This window comes from Prunus avium, chromosome 2 (assembly GCF_965620075.1).
Source record: "Prunus avium chromosome 2, drPruAviu1.hap1.1, whole genome shotgun sequence".
Taxonomy (NCBI): Eukaryota; Viridiplantae; Streptophyta; class Magnoliopsida; order Rosales; family Rosaceae; genus Prunus; species Prunus avium.
The window spans coordinates 22307401-22329084 of record NC_142285.1 but is presented as its reverse complement, the minus strand read 5'-3'; the positions used below and the strand labels follow the sequence as shown (position 1 = coordinate 22329084).

Sequence of the window (21684 nt, the reverse complement as noted above, 5' to 3'; positions counted from 1 at the left end):
TCAAAAAAATTTCAGTATCCAACACAAGTTGGAATTTGGAAATTCTATTTCTTGTTTTGTTTTGTCTAGAATCATATTTCAAAAAAGAGTTCTGCATGTCCAATAAGAAAAAGAAAGAAGAATTCTACATGTACAACATTTTATCAGGAACGTATATTGGTTTAACCCATTCAGGAAACATGATCTGAGAACTCTGAGAAACCCTGGGAAACTGATTTGGACAATAATCCAGTACAACTTGGTTTTATCCGATGAGACCGAGTGTTAGATTCATCCATGATGTAGCATTCAGATAATTCCTACTTTCCCAGCAGTTTTGAATGAAGGGATTCTGGTGCTGACTTCTGCCCAAAAGACTTCAAATGAACAGTAACAACTCCAACACAAAAGCAGGCGAGTAGGTCGTAGGTTGACTAATTGAATTTAGCAAGTCCATGAATTTGATCTCTTCATTACCGGCTTCATCTGTCTGTCTTCCTCGAGCGCTATCATACCCAAATGAGACGGATCTTCCAACATCATCTTTGCTACCAAGTACCCCGCAACTGACCAGGTCTGGAATTTACGGGCCTGCTTCCCAACGTAACGGCCAAGTTTCCCATCATAGTATTCAGGCCAATTGTCTTTCAGCAACCTGCTCTCTGCAAGTTCAATGGCACGTCTAGCAATCTGGGGCCGCCCAGTCTTGATGCATGCAGCAGTGAGAAGCCATAACAGCACTGTATCAACCAGAATGACAACATGTAAAAGGCAGGAAAAATAAAGGAACACCCTAACAATAACATTACCACATCATTTAATTATCACGGTGAGATGTATACGCAGGTATATGTAGAGTAATCAAGCTATGCAAAGTAAAAATACTACAGTTTTTATCTCAATTCACTGCTAATAACTCATGACCAAAACCTTTCTAGTGACAAAAATGATAACTTTTCCAAAAATTTATGGAGTAAAATAGTAATGAAACTTCCTACTCTACTTGCAAGTTGCATCTGTTGCTCTGTCCTAGAAAACCCCTATATTCTCTCATATCGTCTGCAATTATTTGCAGACATTCAGTCCATGCCAAGATAGCATTGATGCTGTCTTGAAAAATTTCAAACGCTGAATTATAGGGAAAAAGAAATTTGCACCATGGATAGAGAAATGTGGACAAAAGAGGGTCAAAAGGAAATCTACCAAATAGTGAAGAATAAGAGTTGGTTGAGTAAATATTCAATATACTTTCATGTAAACTGCAGAATTGGTCCAGCAGAATGGACCAAAGGAGGGGTGAAGGAGGCAACATGGGAGGAGGATGGGGAGCAGGGGAGACATTCTCCTTTTCCAATCTTTTTCTACTGATCTATTGTGCAATTTCCATAGAGTGGTGATTTCCCCACTCCAATTTTGTCCATTTACACTCCATTTTATAACTGAAAAAGGAGTGTAAGTGGTCAAAATGGGAGTGGGGAAATCATTACCCTTTCCATAATGCCATCAGTAGTTACGGTATAATTTTGTACAGAGGAGGCTATAGAGTGCAAGCATACCTGGCCAAGACCCTCCGTTGTGGTAGCTCCATCTCGTATTTTTCGGGTCACAGCCTGTTACAATCCGCCATTCATGACTTTCTATAGCTGGATAACAAACCTTTAGTGGCATTTCTCCTGCCAATTCTTCCCATCGTGATTCTATGAGATCCATTATTGCCATGGATTGTTCGGGGGTTGCCAAGGATGAAAGAATCGCTATACAATTACCCAAGCAAAACCAACGGAAATCCATTCTGGCGGGACTGATATTCCCAATAAAGTAACCACCACGAGTTGGCATAAAATCAAAGACCCAGTCTGGAAGAGAATCTGGTATCACATTGAACTTGTTGACTGCTGTATGTGAGTACTCTTCAGTTTTATATCGATATATGTCATTTAACTGCTTAAAGTCTAGCCAAAAGTAACTTCTCATGTGATAGCTCAAGGCATGAAGGCGTTTTACTATGCGCTCTACAAACTCCTTCCCCTCATCATCTTGCTTAAGCAACGCCAAAGCACATCTTAAAGCCATGAAGAAAAGAGCCTGAATTTCGATGGGGTACCCATAGATACCCTGAAAACACAAAACCAATACAGAAGTGAGCTTAAGGAATTGAAAAGATAGGCAACACAAAACCAAAATCTAAAAAAGCAGCATATTTATCTTAAAACACAAAATTGAAAGCAGCTAGTAGTGATGACTGATGAAGATCAATGAATGCTCTAACAAGAGAGTGCCCACAGTGCCTCATATTACAAGAAAATGTAATCTTCTTTTGTTTTTGTTTTTGTTTTTTTTGGTTTTGTTTTTGCAATTTAATTGATGGCAAGCTGAAAATTTGATGGGGAGATTAAAAGTTCTCAAAAGTCTGTGCACCAAAACATCACGATGGGTTTAGTTGCATGAATTTACCTCTGCCAGGGTCACAAGAACCTAAAACAATCCTTCAGGCAGAGATATCTTGGGGTTAACACGGCAAGTGAGTGACTTAGCTCATAAGCCTTTACAACAAACCTGATTTACAATATAATTTCGAATGCTGCACTCAGATCATGAGGAAGAAGGCACTAACTAGGAGATTCTTTTGTTTTGGCAGACAAGAAAATATCGACTCAAATTCGAATATGTTAGATCCAAGTTCCATCCTCCTAGACAATTAAACAAATGAGAAGGCTGACCAGGTTGACACGAAATTCAATATTTGAGTTACTCACAGAAGGATGATTTGAGTTTCTGAATGTTGTAGACTAAGTTACTAGCTGCAAAACTAACAACTTATGCATATGCTAATATTTTAAGGGCTTTGACTGTGGTGGACTCATGATATTAGGCATATATGGCCTGATTCATACCAGATGATAGAAAAACAGGACTCAACATAATTATGAAAATCTTACCATTCTACGATCAATCATGCAGCATCCATCAGCACAAAGAAGGGTTGGAAATGTGTCGAACCCCTCCGATAGACATAAACTTAGAATAAGCCGCATACCCTTCTGGCATTCAGGAAGTTCTGCTAATGAAGAGTCTCCAGTGGATTTTGTGTATGCTCGAAGCAATATGATCCACCAAAATCCAGAATCAACAGGAGCAACTCTTCCTATCGCACTCTCGCCAAAATCTGCTATTAAAGTCTCACTGTTCCTGACTGGATCATGGAGTACTTTGAAACTAGCTGGCATTACTCCTTCTCCAAGATGGAACCTATCAATCTTTTTCTCCCATGACTGAAGACGCAGAGTCTTCAAGATAAAATTTTTAACTATTTCAGGTTCACCATTCATCAAAAAAGCCAATCCACTGGGGACAAAGTCTCTGACAAACACCTTCACAGATGCATAAGAAGAAAAAATAAGAAAAAAATTTGTGATTGCCAACTTCATGGAACAGAAACTCTGCCTGGTAAATCAGACTTAAAGAAAAGCACAAATGGAGAAATGGATAAGTTGAAAGTTGAAACTAATAAAGTTTGTTCAACATATAAAAAAATATGTCCTGCATAAAGAATATCCAAGGCAGAAGATATCCCACAGTTTGAAATATATTATTGGAACATTAAATCAGCAAGTTAATTATAAAGCTTGGAAACTCGGGTATTCCGCTCCCCTCTGCCCCCAGGCAGACAATGTGCCTAAGCCTGTTTGTATGCATGTATCAAAAGTCCTAAGACCTGTATACAGTATACATATAAACATGGTGGTCATCAAAAACTGAAAATGTGGCTCCCCAAGACGACTAAGGGACTGACAAGAAGGATAACACAATGCATTTCAAATTTGTTTACTATACGGATGTGTCACAATAACTCATGTCTTCAATGCAAAAACATCATAAATGTTCCTTATGTGTGTGTATTTGTAGGGTGATACTGATGCAGGACGCATATGACCTAAATTTATTAGTTTCCTAATGTATTTGTTAGTTTCCTAGATTCTCTAGTTTTCCCAATTCTAGTAGGATTTCTACTCTTCCAGATTTCCAGATTTCTAGTTTTAAGTTTCCTATTTTATTTGGGTTAGGATTTCTATTTAAGCAAGGGATTTTTATCCTATTATGTATAGGTTTTAGTTTGCTATAAATACCCCCATGTAGTTCTTTAAAATTAAGATTTGGATATTGAGTAAACCTTCTCTTAACACTATGTGATTTCTGTTCTTCCTTCTCAGTTCTCTGATTTCGGTCCTTTCTTTCGTCCCTTCGATCTATATTTTCATCTCCTCGACCTCCGATATTCTTCTTGTTCTACTTTTCTGCCCTTTCTTTCATCTTTCGATCTATATTTTCGTCTCCTCGATCTCTTATATTCTTCTATGTTCTATTGTTTGCGTGTTTACACTACAAACTACGGGCTGTTCTACATCAGATACTATAACCAAAAGATTGAAAACATAAACAAATGGAGATATACAAACAATGAAGTCTTAGGTTCTCTCTATTATTGCAGACTCAACGTTCCAAGAATATATACATTTAATACAACGAACAAGGAAAGGAGGTCTCTACCTGATCATAGTTAAGTTTTTCTTCAGAGGTATCTGTTGCAGCAATTGTCCCAACTGGCTGACCACGGAAAAACACCAACGAACGCCTCAAAGTTTCCCAGGCTTCAGCAACCATTGGATGTGGCTCAAAGCCAGTCAGTGACCTAGGGGTGCCAATGAATGACCTTCTACCGGGTGAAAATAAATATTCAGGATGGTCAAAAAATCTGGAAGAGTTATCAGCATTTCTTGATGAGTGACGTGGGGACAACGCAACAGATAGTTCACTGAGTGACCTCTCATCAAATGATCTTTTTCTCTCCATATTCAGAAGGCTTGGTCGGTCTAACAACTTTGAAAAATCAATTTCTTCAATTTCTGCCACACTACATAAGGAATCAACATGCCTTATATTTCCATTGTGAGACATGTCTGAATTGGGTATTGACATTTCCACAGATTTCAGCACTTGACAGACAGTGACCCAATGGTTAGTTTAGTGCTCAACACCCACCCTGCAATTCAACCACCAGATTTGAACCATTCATCATCTGCAAAAAGGCAGTAATCATCTATTTCCACCTCTCCCACGTGACCAATAACGGATAAGAACCCATTTACTTTACTACTCTATCCAATGAAAACAAATAGAAATATTCCAATTATAGAATGATAATTGACAATTAAGAAGTGGTTTACAAACCAAGTTTGTTGCATACAGCAGGAAAATTCACAACCCTCCAGTTTCCCAATTACAATCAATAATATATATCATTATAACGATGCTCCAAAAGAACGTAGGAAACCAAATATATTACTATGTTTCCAATCCTTCAAATTTCAGCAGTTAGGTATCTCAATAATTTACCAAACAAAATGAAAGGTGGGTTTTCGATTTCTGTAAAGCCAAATAAAAAGTAATAATCAATGGATTAAATTTGATTCTCATTTCCACTTGTTTCTTCAGCAGCCAAACAGATATGTGACTAGCATGTAAGAAAATACTCAAATCTGTTCGCCGCAAGAAGAGCAATTCCCGGAAAACAAATCCCAGAACTGATGTAGAATGCTTCAAGATCCAATCAAGTTGAATACTTTGATAATCCAAACCCATCAAAACATGCATGCAGTATGGAATGGACATCGATTAATTAATTGGTTTTCAAGAACAGAGAACTAACCTCAAAGGAGTCTCCAAAGGCCAAGCTTGAGATATAAAATCAATTGAAAGAAAGAAAGAAAGAACCAAGCTCACTACTGAGAGTGTATTCTTATAGAATTTTTGTTGGGTACCATGAGGCGGTGGTGGGCCACTCAGTACTCTGTGAAATGGTAGAGATGACTGGCAGATGGGTTTGGGGTTAGAATGCCTAAACATCACTGCTACATCATATACATGAGACCTCTTCGGCTTAGCATAAGAGGCTCTGTGATGTACGGAAGATTTTATTTTATTTTATTTTTTTTTCGGTCGGAACGGAAGATGTTGACACTTTGGTGCATCGTGGATGATTTTTATTGACTGTGATGGGCAACTTGGTTGCGTTACATGTCGACTTAATTAGTGTTTCCGATGCATATTAATATTAGGGATTTTTGTGAACTTATACATGAGTTTCAATTTGTCACTTTAAAGAAAAATTTAAACAAAATATCACCTTAAGTTTTTAAAATCCATGATTTGTCACATGACTTTAACATCATCCAATTTTCCATCAATTTTGAAGGGTATTTTAGTCTTTTCAATATGTAAACCCTCTTTTTTGTATAATTTAAATATAAAGCTATGTAAACCCTCTTGTTTGGAAAGACTAAAATACCCTTAAAAATGGATGGAAAATTGGATGATGTTAAAGTAATGTGACAAATCATGAATTTTGAAAACTTTAGGTTACATTTTGCTTAAATTTTTCTTTAAGATAACAAATTGAAACTGATGTATAAGTTCAGGTACAAATATCCATTAATATTATAAAAATGCTTAAACGGTGAGCTCAATGGCGGAACCACACTAAGGGCTACAGTGGGTTGTAGCCCAGTGTGGTTTTTTAAGAAAAAAAATATAAAACTTATGTATTTAACTTATTTTCAATATTTTACTTTCATTTATTTTTATATTACTCCATTTACTTAAGTTTACAATGTAAATAAGGAAGTTCCCCCCATTTGGATTCAAATAAAAATACTAGAAAATCAAATTCCCACCAAATCAAAATATGAAAAATCGGTTTTAGTGTAAAATACGATTTAGGCTAAAAATGATGGCTCATTAAGCCAATATATACTTCATACTAAAATCCCATAAAATCAAGTTTTCTTATTTGATGTGTGAGGAATAAAAACCGCCAAAAATTATCTTGAGAAAATGATTATTCCTAAAAACCATTTTTCATACTTAGTCAATATTTTTACATAAAATAATTTTTCATGTATGATATGAATGCATGAAGGGACCTAATGTCAATTTAGATAAAAAACCTTAGATGTTCAATCCACTATGGTGTTAAACCCTATTTGGTTTATATTAAAACTTATTGAAAATTAGTCTATGGAACTATGAACTAGCGTGGTTTATATGATTTAATGTTTACTTTTATTTTTAGAAAGACTACAGTAATTGTAAGTACAAAAAAAATATATATATCATTAAATTTTAAGCTAATAATTTTAGCTAGCCCACCCGTTGAAAACTTCCTGGTTCCGCCCTTGGGTGAGCTAAAATGCTTAAACGGTGATCCTTTACCAACAACAAAGAGAGAAGCACACTCACAGAGTCACATGTGGAACCCTAGACATCCTGTGATCTAATCAGCAAATTGCAAAAACTCGGCCAAACTTTTAAAGTTTCTAAGATTAATCAGCAAATTGAGATGATAAAATAAAACCTTGTCTTACGTTGACCTAATTGTCGTACGTGCGTAGGATTGATCACCACGTGCAAGCTACTTGGCATGGTTAAGTAGTGCATGCCTACCTCATGCGAGCATGCTTCATGTGTGACTTCAAATAAAATGAAAGGGTAATGCTAGGCTTACCACATTTTTCATACCACATTCATACCACCTCTCTAATAGAGGTGGAGCCCACCAATACAATGGGGCCCACCTCTATTAGAGAGGTGGTATGAATGTAGTATGAAAAATGTGGTAAGCCTAGCATTTTCCAAAATGAAAACATGGACACCTAAGGCCACATGCGGATCTACTCCAGCCGAGTGCTGAATTTTTTTTGGGGTAGGCTTAGTGGTATAAGTCAAATGTAGGTAAAGTAAATAATAGGCTAGTCGTGTATTTAAAAGAAGCACAACTCTCTATATAGAACTAAGCCAACTCTTGAAACATATATGAAATAGTAAACATGCAAATCCATAACCTATATAAATTTGATTAGAAACAGATATCATAATTTTTCTTTTAGCCATCCAAAACACCATATTTGAACTTTGAGAGCCTAGAAGAAATAGCTCTACCCCTCTTAAAAATTGTACCAACCTATCATTTTGTCTTCTGAATTCACTGTCGCTCTTTCTCTTCTTTAGTTCTTCTCTTCTCTTCGGTGTCATACTCAAAGAAAACCCAACTCACGCTCTCAGCCCCAAATTTGGTTATCTTTCTATGGGAGCAAATATTTTCATCTCCAATCATGAGACACCACGTGGACAAGAAGAATATTCCCTAGGTTAATTAATTGAGTCCATTTATTTGGCCAACTAATTAATACTAAAAATAGGGATAATATCACCAATTTAGATATTATCCCAATTTGAAGATATAATCATCAAATTACGAGATTTGATCCCAATCAAATCCTTAATGGACTCAATCTCTGCAATTTTGGGAAAGAATAAACTCCTTCCAAAGAAGAGTTTATTCTTTGCAAAACCCTAGCCTCCAAGGCTACTATTGTAACATCCCTATCAAAAAATAATTATTAAATAAAAAATTTAACTATGGAATTACATTTTTACCCTTAAGGGTAAGGGTAAATTGGTCACTTTTAATTTGAAAAGGATTTTGGGGAATTGAAATGCGCCATTGCATAGAGCTCACTCTCACGAGTTCGTAGACACATAGTGGGCTCAAATCGGAGTTTTAACGAAGAAGTTATGGTCAATGAAATTGCAATGGCACAACCGCAAATTTCTTGAAGTTGGGTTTAAAAAAAATCTGGTCTTCTCTCTCTTCCAACGATTCTCTCTCTCTCTCTCTCTCTCTCTCTCTCTCTCTCTCTCTCTTTGTCGATACCGCAGCTTTCGACGGCGTTTCCAACGTCGTTCGGCCACCAAATCCAACACCACAACTTGCAAAACACTCCTCTCCACCTCCTCTACACGACCCACTGATTTTTCAGACCTGATTTCAAGCAGTGAAGCGACTGGAATGAGGAGAAAAGTCGCGATTTTTCCGTCGTCTATTTCAGGCGATTCCGGCAACGGAATCTGAAGAGTAAGGTATGCTTCTTCATCCATTTTTTGTGTTCTAGCTGTTTTGATAGTTGGTTTGGATCGATTTGAAGCCGTTAGTGTTCGATTAGAAACCTAGGTTTTGTTCGACATTGGCAATGTTTTTTGGCCACTTCCCAGCCAAATTGGAGGTCGACCCAATTATATAAGTTTCTCCCCTAGTTGCCCTGATCACGTAGGTGTAGGTACTGTTGGGTGATTTGAGAAATTTCTGTCGGCGGAAATTTCTCAAGCTACCCACCAGCTGTTGGCGTGTGTGGCGGGACGTGGGCCATGGTGTGGTGGCCCATTGGGTTCTGTTTTAATCCCCTTGTCGTCCTGAGCTCAACAGTATGCTCGGATTCGATTTTGGTTATCGTATGACAGTCGAACAAATTTAGGCCTATTAGGTGATATCCAGGTTCGACATGTTCGGATTGTTAGATTGACTCCAATTCCAAGTATGTTGTTTCCCTTACCTCTAGAATCGGGTAGGAATTCTCGGATCGGGAATCGGAGTCCCGAATACTTCGATTCAAGGAGTTTAGGGTTGGGTAACTAATAATCATCTGATTGTGCGATCGAGAGTAATCTGACCGCTCGATTGAGACCAAACCCTCTGGACATGTTGCTTGTTTTGAGTTGGACCTTTGGGAACTCTCGATTTGGAAATCAGAGGTCGTGGTCCCCATGGGCCCAGGTTGACCAAAAAGGGGAAGTTGAACAAACCGTAGACCACGAACCTATCGAAACCGTCTTAACAAAAAACTACGCATTTAAATCTCAAGAATTAGGGTTTTCTTTCTAATTTAAAGTTCGTATTCGAAATACAATTGTTAACATATCTCGATATTTCTTCAATAGGTGCTCAGGCTCCGGCTAGCCAGCAGGCGGGACCCCCACCAGCCCATACCAGCTTGGACTTTCTGTAAGTGGACTTTGTTTAAATAAGTATTTTTTTTAAAGTATGAATTTCCTGCATAAAAAGGGATTTTTTTTAAAAATTTATATTTGTTTTTACTTGGATATGAGAAATATTGGAAATTGATACATGTTTGCATGCAGAAATTTTAAGGGATCTTGTGGCACTATTTGGAAATAAAAAGGAATTTCAGTATTGATTTGTGCGGCACCTTCTATAGTGCACTAGGTGCACCCATGCTCCATTTGTCCTTTATGAATCATGTGCAGTGCACATGCTAATTGATTTGTAAATAAAATAGAAGAAAACATGCTATAACAGGTCAAGGTAATAGGTTTTTTCTTGGGTATTTTAGCGCGTGATGCTCCCAAAAGCTGGTCTTGAACTTCAAACCCAAAAAAACTCTACTGCTAAAGATGGCCATCTCCTCCATTGGTTGTCAGTTGTTTCCTAAGGTTTAAAGCATTGGGTATCACTCGATTTGAAGCTTTCTAAGGTTAGTATTGAGCAATCTCACCTATCTCTTGCTAAGCCCTAACTAATCTCACCTCTTTTTAAGTTAATTATGTTTATGGGTAAACCTTAATCTCATTTGTCTCTGGCTAAACCCTAACTAATCTCAAGAATTTATAAGTTAATTTTTGTTGATGGGTAAACCTTAATCTCACCTAAGTTTCGTACCAAATTTGAATTGAATTTGTTTGGGTGGGTAACCTTATTCTAAATTGTAAAATTTGAATGAAAGTTAGTAGCATTGCAATTTTATTTTTTATACAGAGAACAAGCATTGTAATATTATGCATAAGAATTTCGTTGGATGTATAGAAGATGATTTATTGGAGCACGAAAATACAATTGCATAGGGGTCATGCAATTCATAGCTTTCTGTTTGTCAATTGGCATATGTTTTGGCATATTACTTTCCAATTGAGTTTGTTTGATATGACTGGCGAGAATGCAATTTCATATATGGTTCAATAAAAATCAGTTTGATAATTGGATATGAGTTGACATGTTATTTTTTGAGTTTATTTGATATGACTGACTAAAATTCAATTATATAGGGTTCATGCAATTTGTTTCTATGATTTGGCAATTGCATATGAGTTGACATATGTTATGTGGTGAAGATTCCTCCATTGATTGGCAACTATTTACTTAAGGTTTAAAGCACTTGGTTTGAAGTTTTGTAAGGGTAGTATTGAAGAATCTCATTTTATCTCTTGATATAAACCCTAACTTTTTGTAAAATTAGTATTGCGTAATATGACCTGTGTTTTGCTAAACCCTAACCTCACCTTTTTAAGTTAATTTTTGAAAACGTAATATGAATTTAATTTCTGTGGGTGGGTAACCTTATTAAAAATTGTAAAATTATCATTAAAGTCAATAGGCTGAGAACAAACCATTAAAAGTGCTTCGTGATCCCTCAAAATTATATTATATATGTAGAAGGTGATATATTATTATAGCACGAAAATGCAATTGCCTAGGGGTAATGCAATTTTATATCACCTGGTTGGCAATTGACATATGAGACATGTTATTTTTCAATCGAGTTTATTTGATAAGACTACTTTTTATTTTGTTTAATATGTTGTATTCTTGGATGTTCGAACTATTGAATGCGTTGAAAGATTTAAAAAATAATGGGTGGTAACCTATTATGAATTTAATTTCATTCACATATTAATAAAAATTGTAAAATTTCCATGAAAGTGGATAGCATGAGAACAAGCATTGAAATAGTTTTGGATGGCTGAGAATTACGTTGAATGCGTAGTGAAGGAAACATGCATCTAATGCTTAGGAAATGAACTTTGGCCACAACCTATACAACAAAAACATTCTAAATGACGGATTCATTTTGTTTATACTAGGTGAGCTAAACCTTTTTTATTTTAAACCAAATATCTTAGCCTAGTCTCTTTGAACACAAATAGAAAAAGGAAAAAAGGAATAGATATTTACCCATGATGACCTTTTCTTGATTTCTCAAGAATGAACACCTTTGCTGGAAAGACCTTTTCTTTCTCTTGATTTTGACTCTTTCACCTTAAGGCTCCAAGATTGGAGTCCTCTACCTCACCACACCAAATGCTCCTAGAGATGAAGAAAAGACAATCAAGAAGTATGGATGTTAGTCTACTTCTTGATTGGACCAATTTTTGATTTATGGAAGATGAGATACAAATATGATCACTCATCAACCAAAGTAGGAAACCAAAAACCCTAGTTAGGTTTTCTCCAATACTTAGCTTATATAGGACAACACAAAAAGGCATTGGGTGGGAATTTGGGGCTCTATTTGGTCCATGGTTGTCGCCTAGCAGCAAGTCACGGTTATCCGAGCTAAATGAGACGTTGTGAAAGAACCTATTCAAATTGGAATGACTGTGCAATTGAATTCTTCTCTTATGTTTATTCACATTATTAGATCATGGAATCTGATTGTCAATATCCTAATGTGAATCATTCCTTTTATATGATTATCCTGGTAAGATTTGAAGACTTCTTCTTTTAAGTCTTATCCACTACTCTGCGTAGAGATTTGACAATCATATCTTGGAGTATTCTCTCTCATTTATTAAGAGTAGAGATTCCTTGTTGTACATTCATTTGCTTTCATGACTCTATTGAGAATCCTAATGAGCACCTTTAAGCTATGCCTAATTCAGCATGACCGTATAGTGCTCTAAAAGATTAACAACATAGCCATAAAACATCTATTATACCTCAGGTCTAAGGATTAGTTTGCATCGTTGCAATTTATGAGTTCCAGCTACACATGTGAGTAAAGACTTCCATGCTGTAACTTATGTGTTAGATTGCGTTCAGTGTACTTGTTCTTCTACAAGCACCTACACACATATCGATGTGTCTCCACACTTAATGACTTGAGACCTTGCCATTTCCTACATATAGAGACAATACTGTGTGTACTGGTCTTTGTGGAATATTGATGCCCAATCAATATTCCTATGATCAGGAACATATTCATGATTTAGGGATGATGAGAAGTCTCCATGTATGCAATCTCATTACATAGCTCTCATATCCATTTGTGTATTCCTTGGACTATGGTTGTTCTATATGTTGAAAGATAATATATGATGATTTAATGTATAAAACAACATTTCTTGCCCATTGATAACATAATATGTCTTTTATCAAAGATGTCCTTAACTCTAACTATTACATAATTAGTTGGCTTTAAGGGCATATTTCTAACACGTAGAGGGAGATATATTGGAGCACAAACATGCAATGCCTAAGGGTCCTACAATTTCATATCTCCCTTGGCAATTGCATATGAGTTGAAATGTTATTTTCTCATTGAGTTTGTTTGATATAGTTTGACAATTTGCATATGAGTTGACATGTTATTATTTTTGATTGAGTTTATTTGATATGATAAAATGTTTTTCTTGTTTAATGCAGGCTCATCATTAATTGGAATTATAAAATGGTGAGAAAGAACAGTGATGTGCATAATAAGGGCAAAAATCCAAAAACAAGAAAAGACGAGTTAAAGACGGTGATTGGCTGCAAGATCGGTTATTTTAACAATCTGTAAGTGTTAAATGTCTCTTCCAGTATATTAAAGAAGGTGTATTCAATTAAGATTTTAATGGATTGTTTTGAAGCTTAAAAGTACAGTGGTATTCAATTATGATTTTTAAGTAATCAATAAAAGTTTGGTGGTATTCAATTAGGATTTTTAAATAATTTATGCAAGTCTGGTGGTATTTAATTAGGATTTTTAAAAGATAAGAAAATGTACCATGGTATTCAAAAACTTACTAATTTTAATGTATTTGTGTGAGACTTTTGAGTGTGTGATATAAATACCAAATCACATAACAAATCTCACCCTCCTATGCCTGATTCTCATATATGCTGTCATATCTTTTTTTCCCCATTATTTTTTTATGCTTTCTACTGAGCAAAAAGATAAATAATAAAAAAAAAAATCATAAGAGAGACAATAACAAGAAGATAGAAGGGGAGAATGTGGGTGATCAGTTGAGAATTGTATAGTTTAATATAGTTTTCACTGCTATTACCAGCCACCGTATAATATACTTTCTTTAAAGATATTTTTGCACGGTAGAAGCTTCAAAAGGAGTTGAACATGAACAAAAAAGATTAACCTCTACTTCAAGATTCCATTGCACAGTGGCCAGGGATTTTGCAAGGTCAACATTTGCATCCTCCAGTTTAGCCAAATGTACAAAGACTTCCGTTCTAATATTATTATGTTTCTGCTTTTCTAAAAAATTAGCAACTTTCATGGTTTCCATAATGGTATATGCCATTAGGTTATGTATTTAGGTGAATGATGATAGGTGATAGAGTTCAAGCTTATATCGAAATAATACGAATCCTTAATATTGTAACCCTTGTGTTTACAAGGATAATGACCCAATTTACTCCTCATAAGTTCAATCTTACCTTAATGTTGTACTGAGGTCCTTTGCTTTGTAACTTCTGGTATTACAGGTTTAAGGATAGGTTTTATAACGCAATGGAACCCCGATGTCCGTAATAGTATAACTACAGTCCTAAATGTTGTAAACCCCTCGTGTTTACAATTATAAGGACCCACTTTTTCTATACCAAGGTCCAGTCTTACCTTAAGATTGTAGTAGGGGTCCTTTTCTTTGTAAACTTGTGTATTACAAGCTTAAGGATATCATTTATACTTTTTATGGAACCTCTATGTCTATAATGTTGTAATTTGTGTCCTGAATGTTGTAAACCCTTGTGTTTATAAGGAAAATGACTCAATTTTACTTCTCTAAGGTCCTCTCTTACCTTAGCATTATACTAGGTGTCCAATTCTTTATAAATTATGGAATTACAAGATTAAGGATAGAGTTTATAACTTTATGGAACCTCTATGTCCATAATAGTGTAACCAGAGTCCTTACCTTTATAAAAATATTCTGTGTACAAGCACAATGTCCCACTTTTACTCCTTCAAGGTTGACCATAACCTTCACATTATACTACAGGTCCCTTTCGTTATAAATCAGGGTATTATCATATTAAGGATTATGGTGGACCTGTCAGTTTTACTGAATATGCAAAGTTTCATAAATACGAACCCAAATATTGTATCCTACAAGAATAAGGATATGTTTTAAAGGGTTTGGGAACAACTATGTCCAATATAGTGTAACTAGAGTCTGTAATAATGTAAACAACTGGGTTTACAAGGATAAGGATCCAATGTTACAAGTTTAGGTGCATGTTTACCTCATCGTTATAGTAGGGATCCTTTTCTTTGTAAATTAGAGTATTACATATTTTTAATACATATTTATATATTTCAAATTTTTTATTTACTTTTAATATAATTATATTTGTTTCAATTTATATATATTTACAATACATACACAAAGGAAATATATTAAAAAAAAAAAAAAATCACACTGAATATTTGTAATGCTACAAGTTACTTAAAATACAATTGGACATTGATATACAATTTGATGCTCCCTGGTTGTCAATTACACAAAGCACCAGAAGTAACTTACCATGCAATTGCATATTTGTTTGTAATTTGATGCTCCCTGGTTGTCAATTATAAATTATGACATTATATAATTTTTGAGGCTCCCCTAATATTTTTCTCCACCTTTGCATTAACTCGATTGAACCCATTGAATCGACATTACACGGGCACATTTGACCTGGTTACATATGTGCAATTGTATATGTTTATGCAATTACTAGCTCCCTGTTGTCAACTAGTGGTGGCTACCACTGAGCGTAAATACATTGGATGCAACTGACCAGAGAAAAAAACATACCAATACAAAACTTCAACATAAACTACCCATCAATTTTATCACATGCATATCATACAGATAGTGAACGTTTGTATGTAACAAGAGTTGAGAAATGTATCACAGTAATCACACTTTTTTCAACGTCTACTAAAAAAGGAAATTACCCATAATACAATTTAAGTTTTCTTCCTTAGCCGCTTACTAATAGGTTCTGGTTTGGGCAAAGATGCCTTGAGCTTTTCTGGCAGTGCATTGCCTTTTGCTTTAAGCACAACTGCTTTTTCCTTGGTATGCACCTCCCCTCTTTTGTCTTTTGTTTTCAACACAGCTTCTGTGCCTTTGTTTTTAATGGGTGATGACTTGGACTTTGGCTTGCCACATGACGCCTGGGGTTTGTAAACCACTAGTGAGTCCTCCTCGTCATCTTCACCATCTTCATCAACCTCCTCCTCCTCCACCACCTTGTCGTTTTCCTCGTCCTCGTCCTCGTTCTCCTCCTCCTCCTCCTCCTCCTCTTCATTGTCATTCTTTGTTGAGTTCTCACCCTCCTCACTTGAATTCTCAAACCCATCATCTGTATTGTCATCAAACTCACCATCCTCACCATCAATTTCATTCCCATCTTCCCCATCATCAATTTCTTTTCCAGCACGGCGGTCATTGTTGTGTTTAATGCATCTCTTCTACAAAAACAAAGTCATAATATTGGATTCATACCAATTTATAAATATGTCACCTAATCCAACCTTTAACAAATATGGCACATAAGTGGATTGCAATAATTTGGTAATTAAGCTATATAACAAAGTAGATTTCATCATTTGAGCCAGCGTTACCTTTGCAAGGTCTCTTATGATTGACCTAGCTGCCATGCATTTTGTGAAGAGCAAGGAATTTAGCCCACTAATCATATCCAATAGTTCTGCTGCTGTGGATGCACTTACCTATAGTACAAATATGTTATGTGTAAACAAAGTTAATATATTAGTGTAGTTTCGATTTCAACATTTAAATCCAACCCTTAACCTCAAACTTACATATTTCACATCCTTCGAGAGTGGAAGGCACGTGTTAGACTTGCCTCTTGGGATAACCAATACTTCACAATCATCTGCGTCCCCCCATCCCACCACTTGAACAGTCCATGGTGGAATTTTAATTTCACTAGCTTGAACTTTCAGACCAATAGAACACACACCATCTTCCACAATCCGCATAGTGATGTGATGTGAATTAAATTTTGTTTTGCATAATGCAAAACTGACCATTATCAAAGGTAAAACTTACATTTGTGGCCACACTTGGATAATGCTTATATCTCACATACTCATTTCAAAACACTTGATAATCAATGGATTCAGCAAACTAGTCATCCGCCTTAAATTCCTTAAGTGATGCTTTGGTTTCATTGTCCATGACATACACTTTCATGTCTCTAAGCATGGTTCGATGGGGTATTTTTGGGATCCGCTGATCTGGTGTAGCTAGGCTTTGCACAGATACTCTTTCCCCTAAATACTAGGCATACCCGGCTGGTCCTTTGGGTAGAATTCTTTGCTTTGTAACTGGAATACTGCTTTGCACATAATGCGGTAGGGTTGTATCATCAGTTCCCTATGGATGTCTTGACTTGATTAGTAGTGATATATCTCATGGTTATCCTAAACTGCTCCAAGTTGTGGGATGTTTCCCTCACATCCGGGACACCCAACCACTGTAACGCGCGCAGCCATTGACTGTTTTCATCGGTAAATGGTCGACTTAAAGCAAGTGGCTTTAAGTACTCACACGCCCATACCTATAAACTCAAAACGTACCACTGTTAGTTTTGACAACCAAAATACCTAAGCGCAATGAATTATAATAATCATTTAGTTTGTCAACATAAAATTATTCACCTCGCCAATACCCTCCTGAGCTTGACACTATCCTTTTGGAAATAGCATCCATCGACAGATACAAGCATGACAACCCAGCCCCGCCCAAATTGTAGTCTTTAATCTCATCGACTTTAGCTAGACTGGGCATGTAGTATAGATAGACAGAGTCGCTCTTATCATTACATATAGTGTTGCCAATCAATGTGAGAATGAAGACACGAGTTAACTGGTTTTCTTATACAACAGTTTGCGGCTTCCATTCCTTATACTTATCCACAATGTCCCTATATTTTATCTTGGTATTAATTAGGCTTGCAATGTGGTTCCTGAATAGCCTCACTACCTCCTTAGTGTTTTTGTGAGCCTCCATGTCATATTTTAAAGGCTTCCCACAAACGGGTAAACCTGTGATCGCACTAAAGTCCTTCGGGGTCATTGTAAGCTCCCTGACCTCATCCAGATGGAATGTATGTGTAGTGTCCCACCAACGCTCCGCCAATGCTGAAATGAGGTGTTTGTCTCTCCTTCCCTTTCTCGCAAGTAAATTTGCAAACTCAGAAAATCCCGTTGCTTTGACTTTATCCTTCATTGGACCAAGTAAATGATTTTGAAACCATAAACAACATAGTTTGTCATTTCCGCATCCCTTAATATGGGTACCCAAATTCTGCAAGTGTAAAAAATTGAATCAGTCACAAGAACACTTTCCATACAACATATTCAGAAAACTTTCCATGCAATTGGATTTACAAATATGCAATTGGCAAACAGTAAGCCGATAATTGAATATGTGAAATCTAATTGCATCAGTGGAATGCACAAAAATAAGTTGGGGAAAACTAAACATACTCCCAACACTCAGTCAAATTTCCAAAGATTTACTTAGCATGCACCTGGGTTAATAGAACATAAAAACAAAATTATGCATACTCAACAAACTTGAAATGCAATTGGATTTACACATCTTCAATTGGCAAATAGTAAGCTGGTTATTACATAAGTGAAATCTAATTGCATAAGTGGAATGCACAAAAATAAGTTGGGGAAAACTAAACATACTCCCAACACTCAATCAAATTTCCAAGGATTTTCTTAGCACGCACTTGGATTAATGGAACATAAAAACAAAATTAAGCATACTCAACAAACTTGAAATGCAATTGGATTTACAAGTCTTCAATTGTCAGGCAGAAAACAAATAATTGAATATGTGAAATCTAATTGCATAAGTGAAATGCCCAAAAACAAGTTGAGGAAAACTAAACATGCTCCCAACATTCAATCAAATTGCGAAGGATTTACTTAGCACGCAACTGGATTAAGTGAACATAGAAACAAAGTGATGCTTATAAAACAAACATAAAAACAAAAAATAGTCAAATGAGCTCACGATAATTACCAATATCTACCTTGTAAGATAAAAGGTCAATGACTTTGACATGTAGCATGGGATCAGATGTGTTGTTGTTCTTGTGTACGTATCGTCTCACCCTGAACAATGGGTGATCCGTAAGGCTTTGGTGTTTTGGTCAGGAATCTTGCCCTTGCTCAGTGATTACAATAGAACTGTTGTTGTTTCACTTTGCTTTTATCCTTGCTCTTCTAGTTAACTAAAGCTATCTTTTATAAACCATAAAGTAGAGTCTCTTGACCACCTGGCCAACAAAAAGATATCCTAAAAAAAGAACCACAAAAAATCCAAAGTAGAATAATGGAAGCTCAACAAATGCCATCACGTCCCCAATTAGTGTGAATGGAATTGCAATTCCAATGGCAGAAATCAGAGTACGTTCCTTTGCTCCTTCTTTCATAAATATTCAACCCCCATAAACCATCTAAGAAGAGAACTGAGGGAGCCAAAGAGACACATACAACACATCTAAAAAGAGAGTAGGAGTCCTGTGCATAGGAGCTTAGAGGCTCTTTAGAGCATTTGGTCGAATAGTTGGTGGCCATCCCTATGAGCCCAAAAAAATTTTAAACATAAAGTTTGGGAATTTTCAAAAATTACAAAATAGAAACGCCATAAGAATTCAATAATTAATGAAGAACAACTACTCATTGTATTCTCTGCCATTCATGTAAATAAATAGATTAAATAAACAAAATCAAAAAAAAAAAGAATGAGAGAAATCGAAATTACCTTGGTAAAAATTTCAAAACCTTTACTTGAAATTTCTCTATAGAGAGAGAGAGAGAGAGAGAGAGAGAGAGAGAGGAAGAGAGTTCAAAAAAATACTGTTGTGCGAGGAAGAAGCTGCTGAGCGAGGAAGCGAAAATTCTCCAGTGCGTTTTGATTGTTATGGGTGCGCATGGTTTTCTAAACCCTTGTTTTTCCTTAAACGACGTTGTTTTATTTATAGTCACTACTACAAAATAGTTAAACCATGACACAAAATAGACGACGGTGCATCTTAAAACCGTCGTTATGTTTTAAAAGACGACGGTGTTTTTAAAACTGTCATGATATATCATCTTATACACTACTAGCGTTAGATTGATTTTTAAAAGACGACGCTTGTCCCTAAAAAGCGTCGTTTTTTAAAAAACGCTGAACAAAAAAAAGGCCACTTGATTTTTAAAAGACAACGCTTGTTAGTGACAAGTGTCGTCTTTTAAAAATCAAGTGACCTTTTTTTTGCAAAGACACGGTTTTTTTTGAAAAAACCGTCGTCTTTCCATATAATAGATGACCCTTTAAAAAAAAAAGGGTCATCTTTACATATAATAGACGACCATTTAAAAAAAAAAAGGGTCATCTATTATATGTAAAGATGACGGTTTTTTTTTAAAAAGGGTCATCTATTATATGGAAAGACGACAATTTTTTTCAAAAAAAGGGTCATCTATTATATGGAAAGATGACGGGTTATTCAAAAAAAGGGTCGTCTATTACATGGAAAGACGATGGTTTTTTTTTTTTTTTATAAAAAGGGTCGTCTATTATATTTAAAGATGACGGTTTTTTTTAAAAAAGGGTCGTCTTTTAAAACACGCTAAAAAAAGGCCGCTTAAGTGAATTCGCGCTGGACAAATTTTCAAAATTTCCCCCGTCTTTGAAAACCTTATTTCTCATTAACAAGCGTCGTCTTTTAAAACACGCTAAAAAAAGGCCACTTAAGTGAATTCGTGCTCGACAAATTTTCAGATTTTCCCCCATCTCTGAAAACCTTATCTCTTCCTCCTTGAAACCCTCTTGAGCTCTCTAAAACACCCTCATGAAAGGTTTGATTTGAAAGTCACCTAATCTCTCAATACCCTTCTATATCTTGCTAGTGAATTCTGGATTAGTCTCTTTGCGTTTCTGGTATGTTCTTTGTCTCCCTGATTTCAGATTTTCTGTCTCTCTTGATTTGTCTGCTTTGTTTACATATTTTTTTTTTCTGGTTTCTTTTTAGATTTTCTGATTTGGTTCTCAGGAGATGAGGAGGAAGCTTGCAGATTTATAACTTTTTCTTTTGCAGGTTTTTTATGTGAGTCGTATGTTTTTTTGTTGTTAAAAATTTGTTACCTTCTCTTTTCACCATCATTTTATTTATATATTTTTCCTTTTGCAGGTTCTCGATGGTCTTTTTTATGCTCATTTTACAAGTTTTCTATGGAAATATGGTCCAATGGTAAAATTTCTCTTCCACCTAATTTTATATGTTTATAATCTTAGCTGTTTTTCTCTCTCAGTCATTTTGATTTATTTACAGGGATGATGGAGGAGACTTCAGTTGTGCATCATTTGTACGTTTGGATGAGGAAGGCGTAGGTCTTGTTAGGAAAAGATTGTACTACTTAATTGGTAGGAATTATGTTTGTTGTAGAATAAAGATTGGTTAACAATGTAATAACTATTGAATCTTCAAGTTTTATGAAAGAAACTATTTTTGAGTGTATATATTCATTAATAAAGCATTATGGTTGGTTTTCGAGTTAAAATCGTTGTATAGCATCATATGAAATCAAAAAGAACTAAAATGTAGCAGTTTGGGAACTTATTAGATGATGGTTTTCATAATAAATTATGGTCGTTACAGATAATTAACGACGGTTTTTATAAACCAACCGTTGGCTTTATAGATAATTAACGACGGTTTTTATAAAACAACTGTCGTCTTAACCTAAAATCCACGACGGTTTTAAAACCGTC

The 21684-nt window shown here is 35.6% G+C and overlaps 1 protein-coding gene across 2 annotated transcripts; it reads right to left on the bottom strand.

Annotated features, from left to right (window-relative positions):
• Positions 1-76: 76 nt before the first annotated feature.
• On the bottom strand, positions 77-5925 carry LOC110772748 (putative alkaline/neutral invertase B). Of its 2 annotated transcripts, none has more exons than XM_088248375.1 (5): positions 5687-5925; positions 4528-5056; positions 2919-3350; positions 1536-2094; positions 77-719 (listed from the first exon to the last, which is right to left on the bottom strand). In XM_088248375.1, the coding sequence occupies exons 2-5, from the start codon at positions 4954-4956 to the stop codon at positions 424-426; spliced, it is 1716 nt and encodes a 571-aa protein (XP_088104501.1). In that variant the 5' UTR covers positions 4957-5056; positions 5687-5925; the 3' UTR covers positions 77-423. The 2 variants fall into 2 exon arrangements, with proteins under 2 accessions (XP_088104501.1, XP_088104502.1); XM_088248376.1 differs by having other exon boundaries at positions 4528-5020.
• Between the last annotated feature and the right edge of the window lie 15759 nt (positions 5926-21684).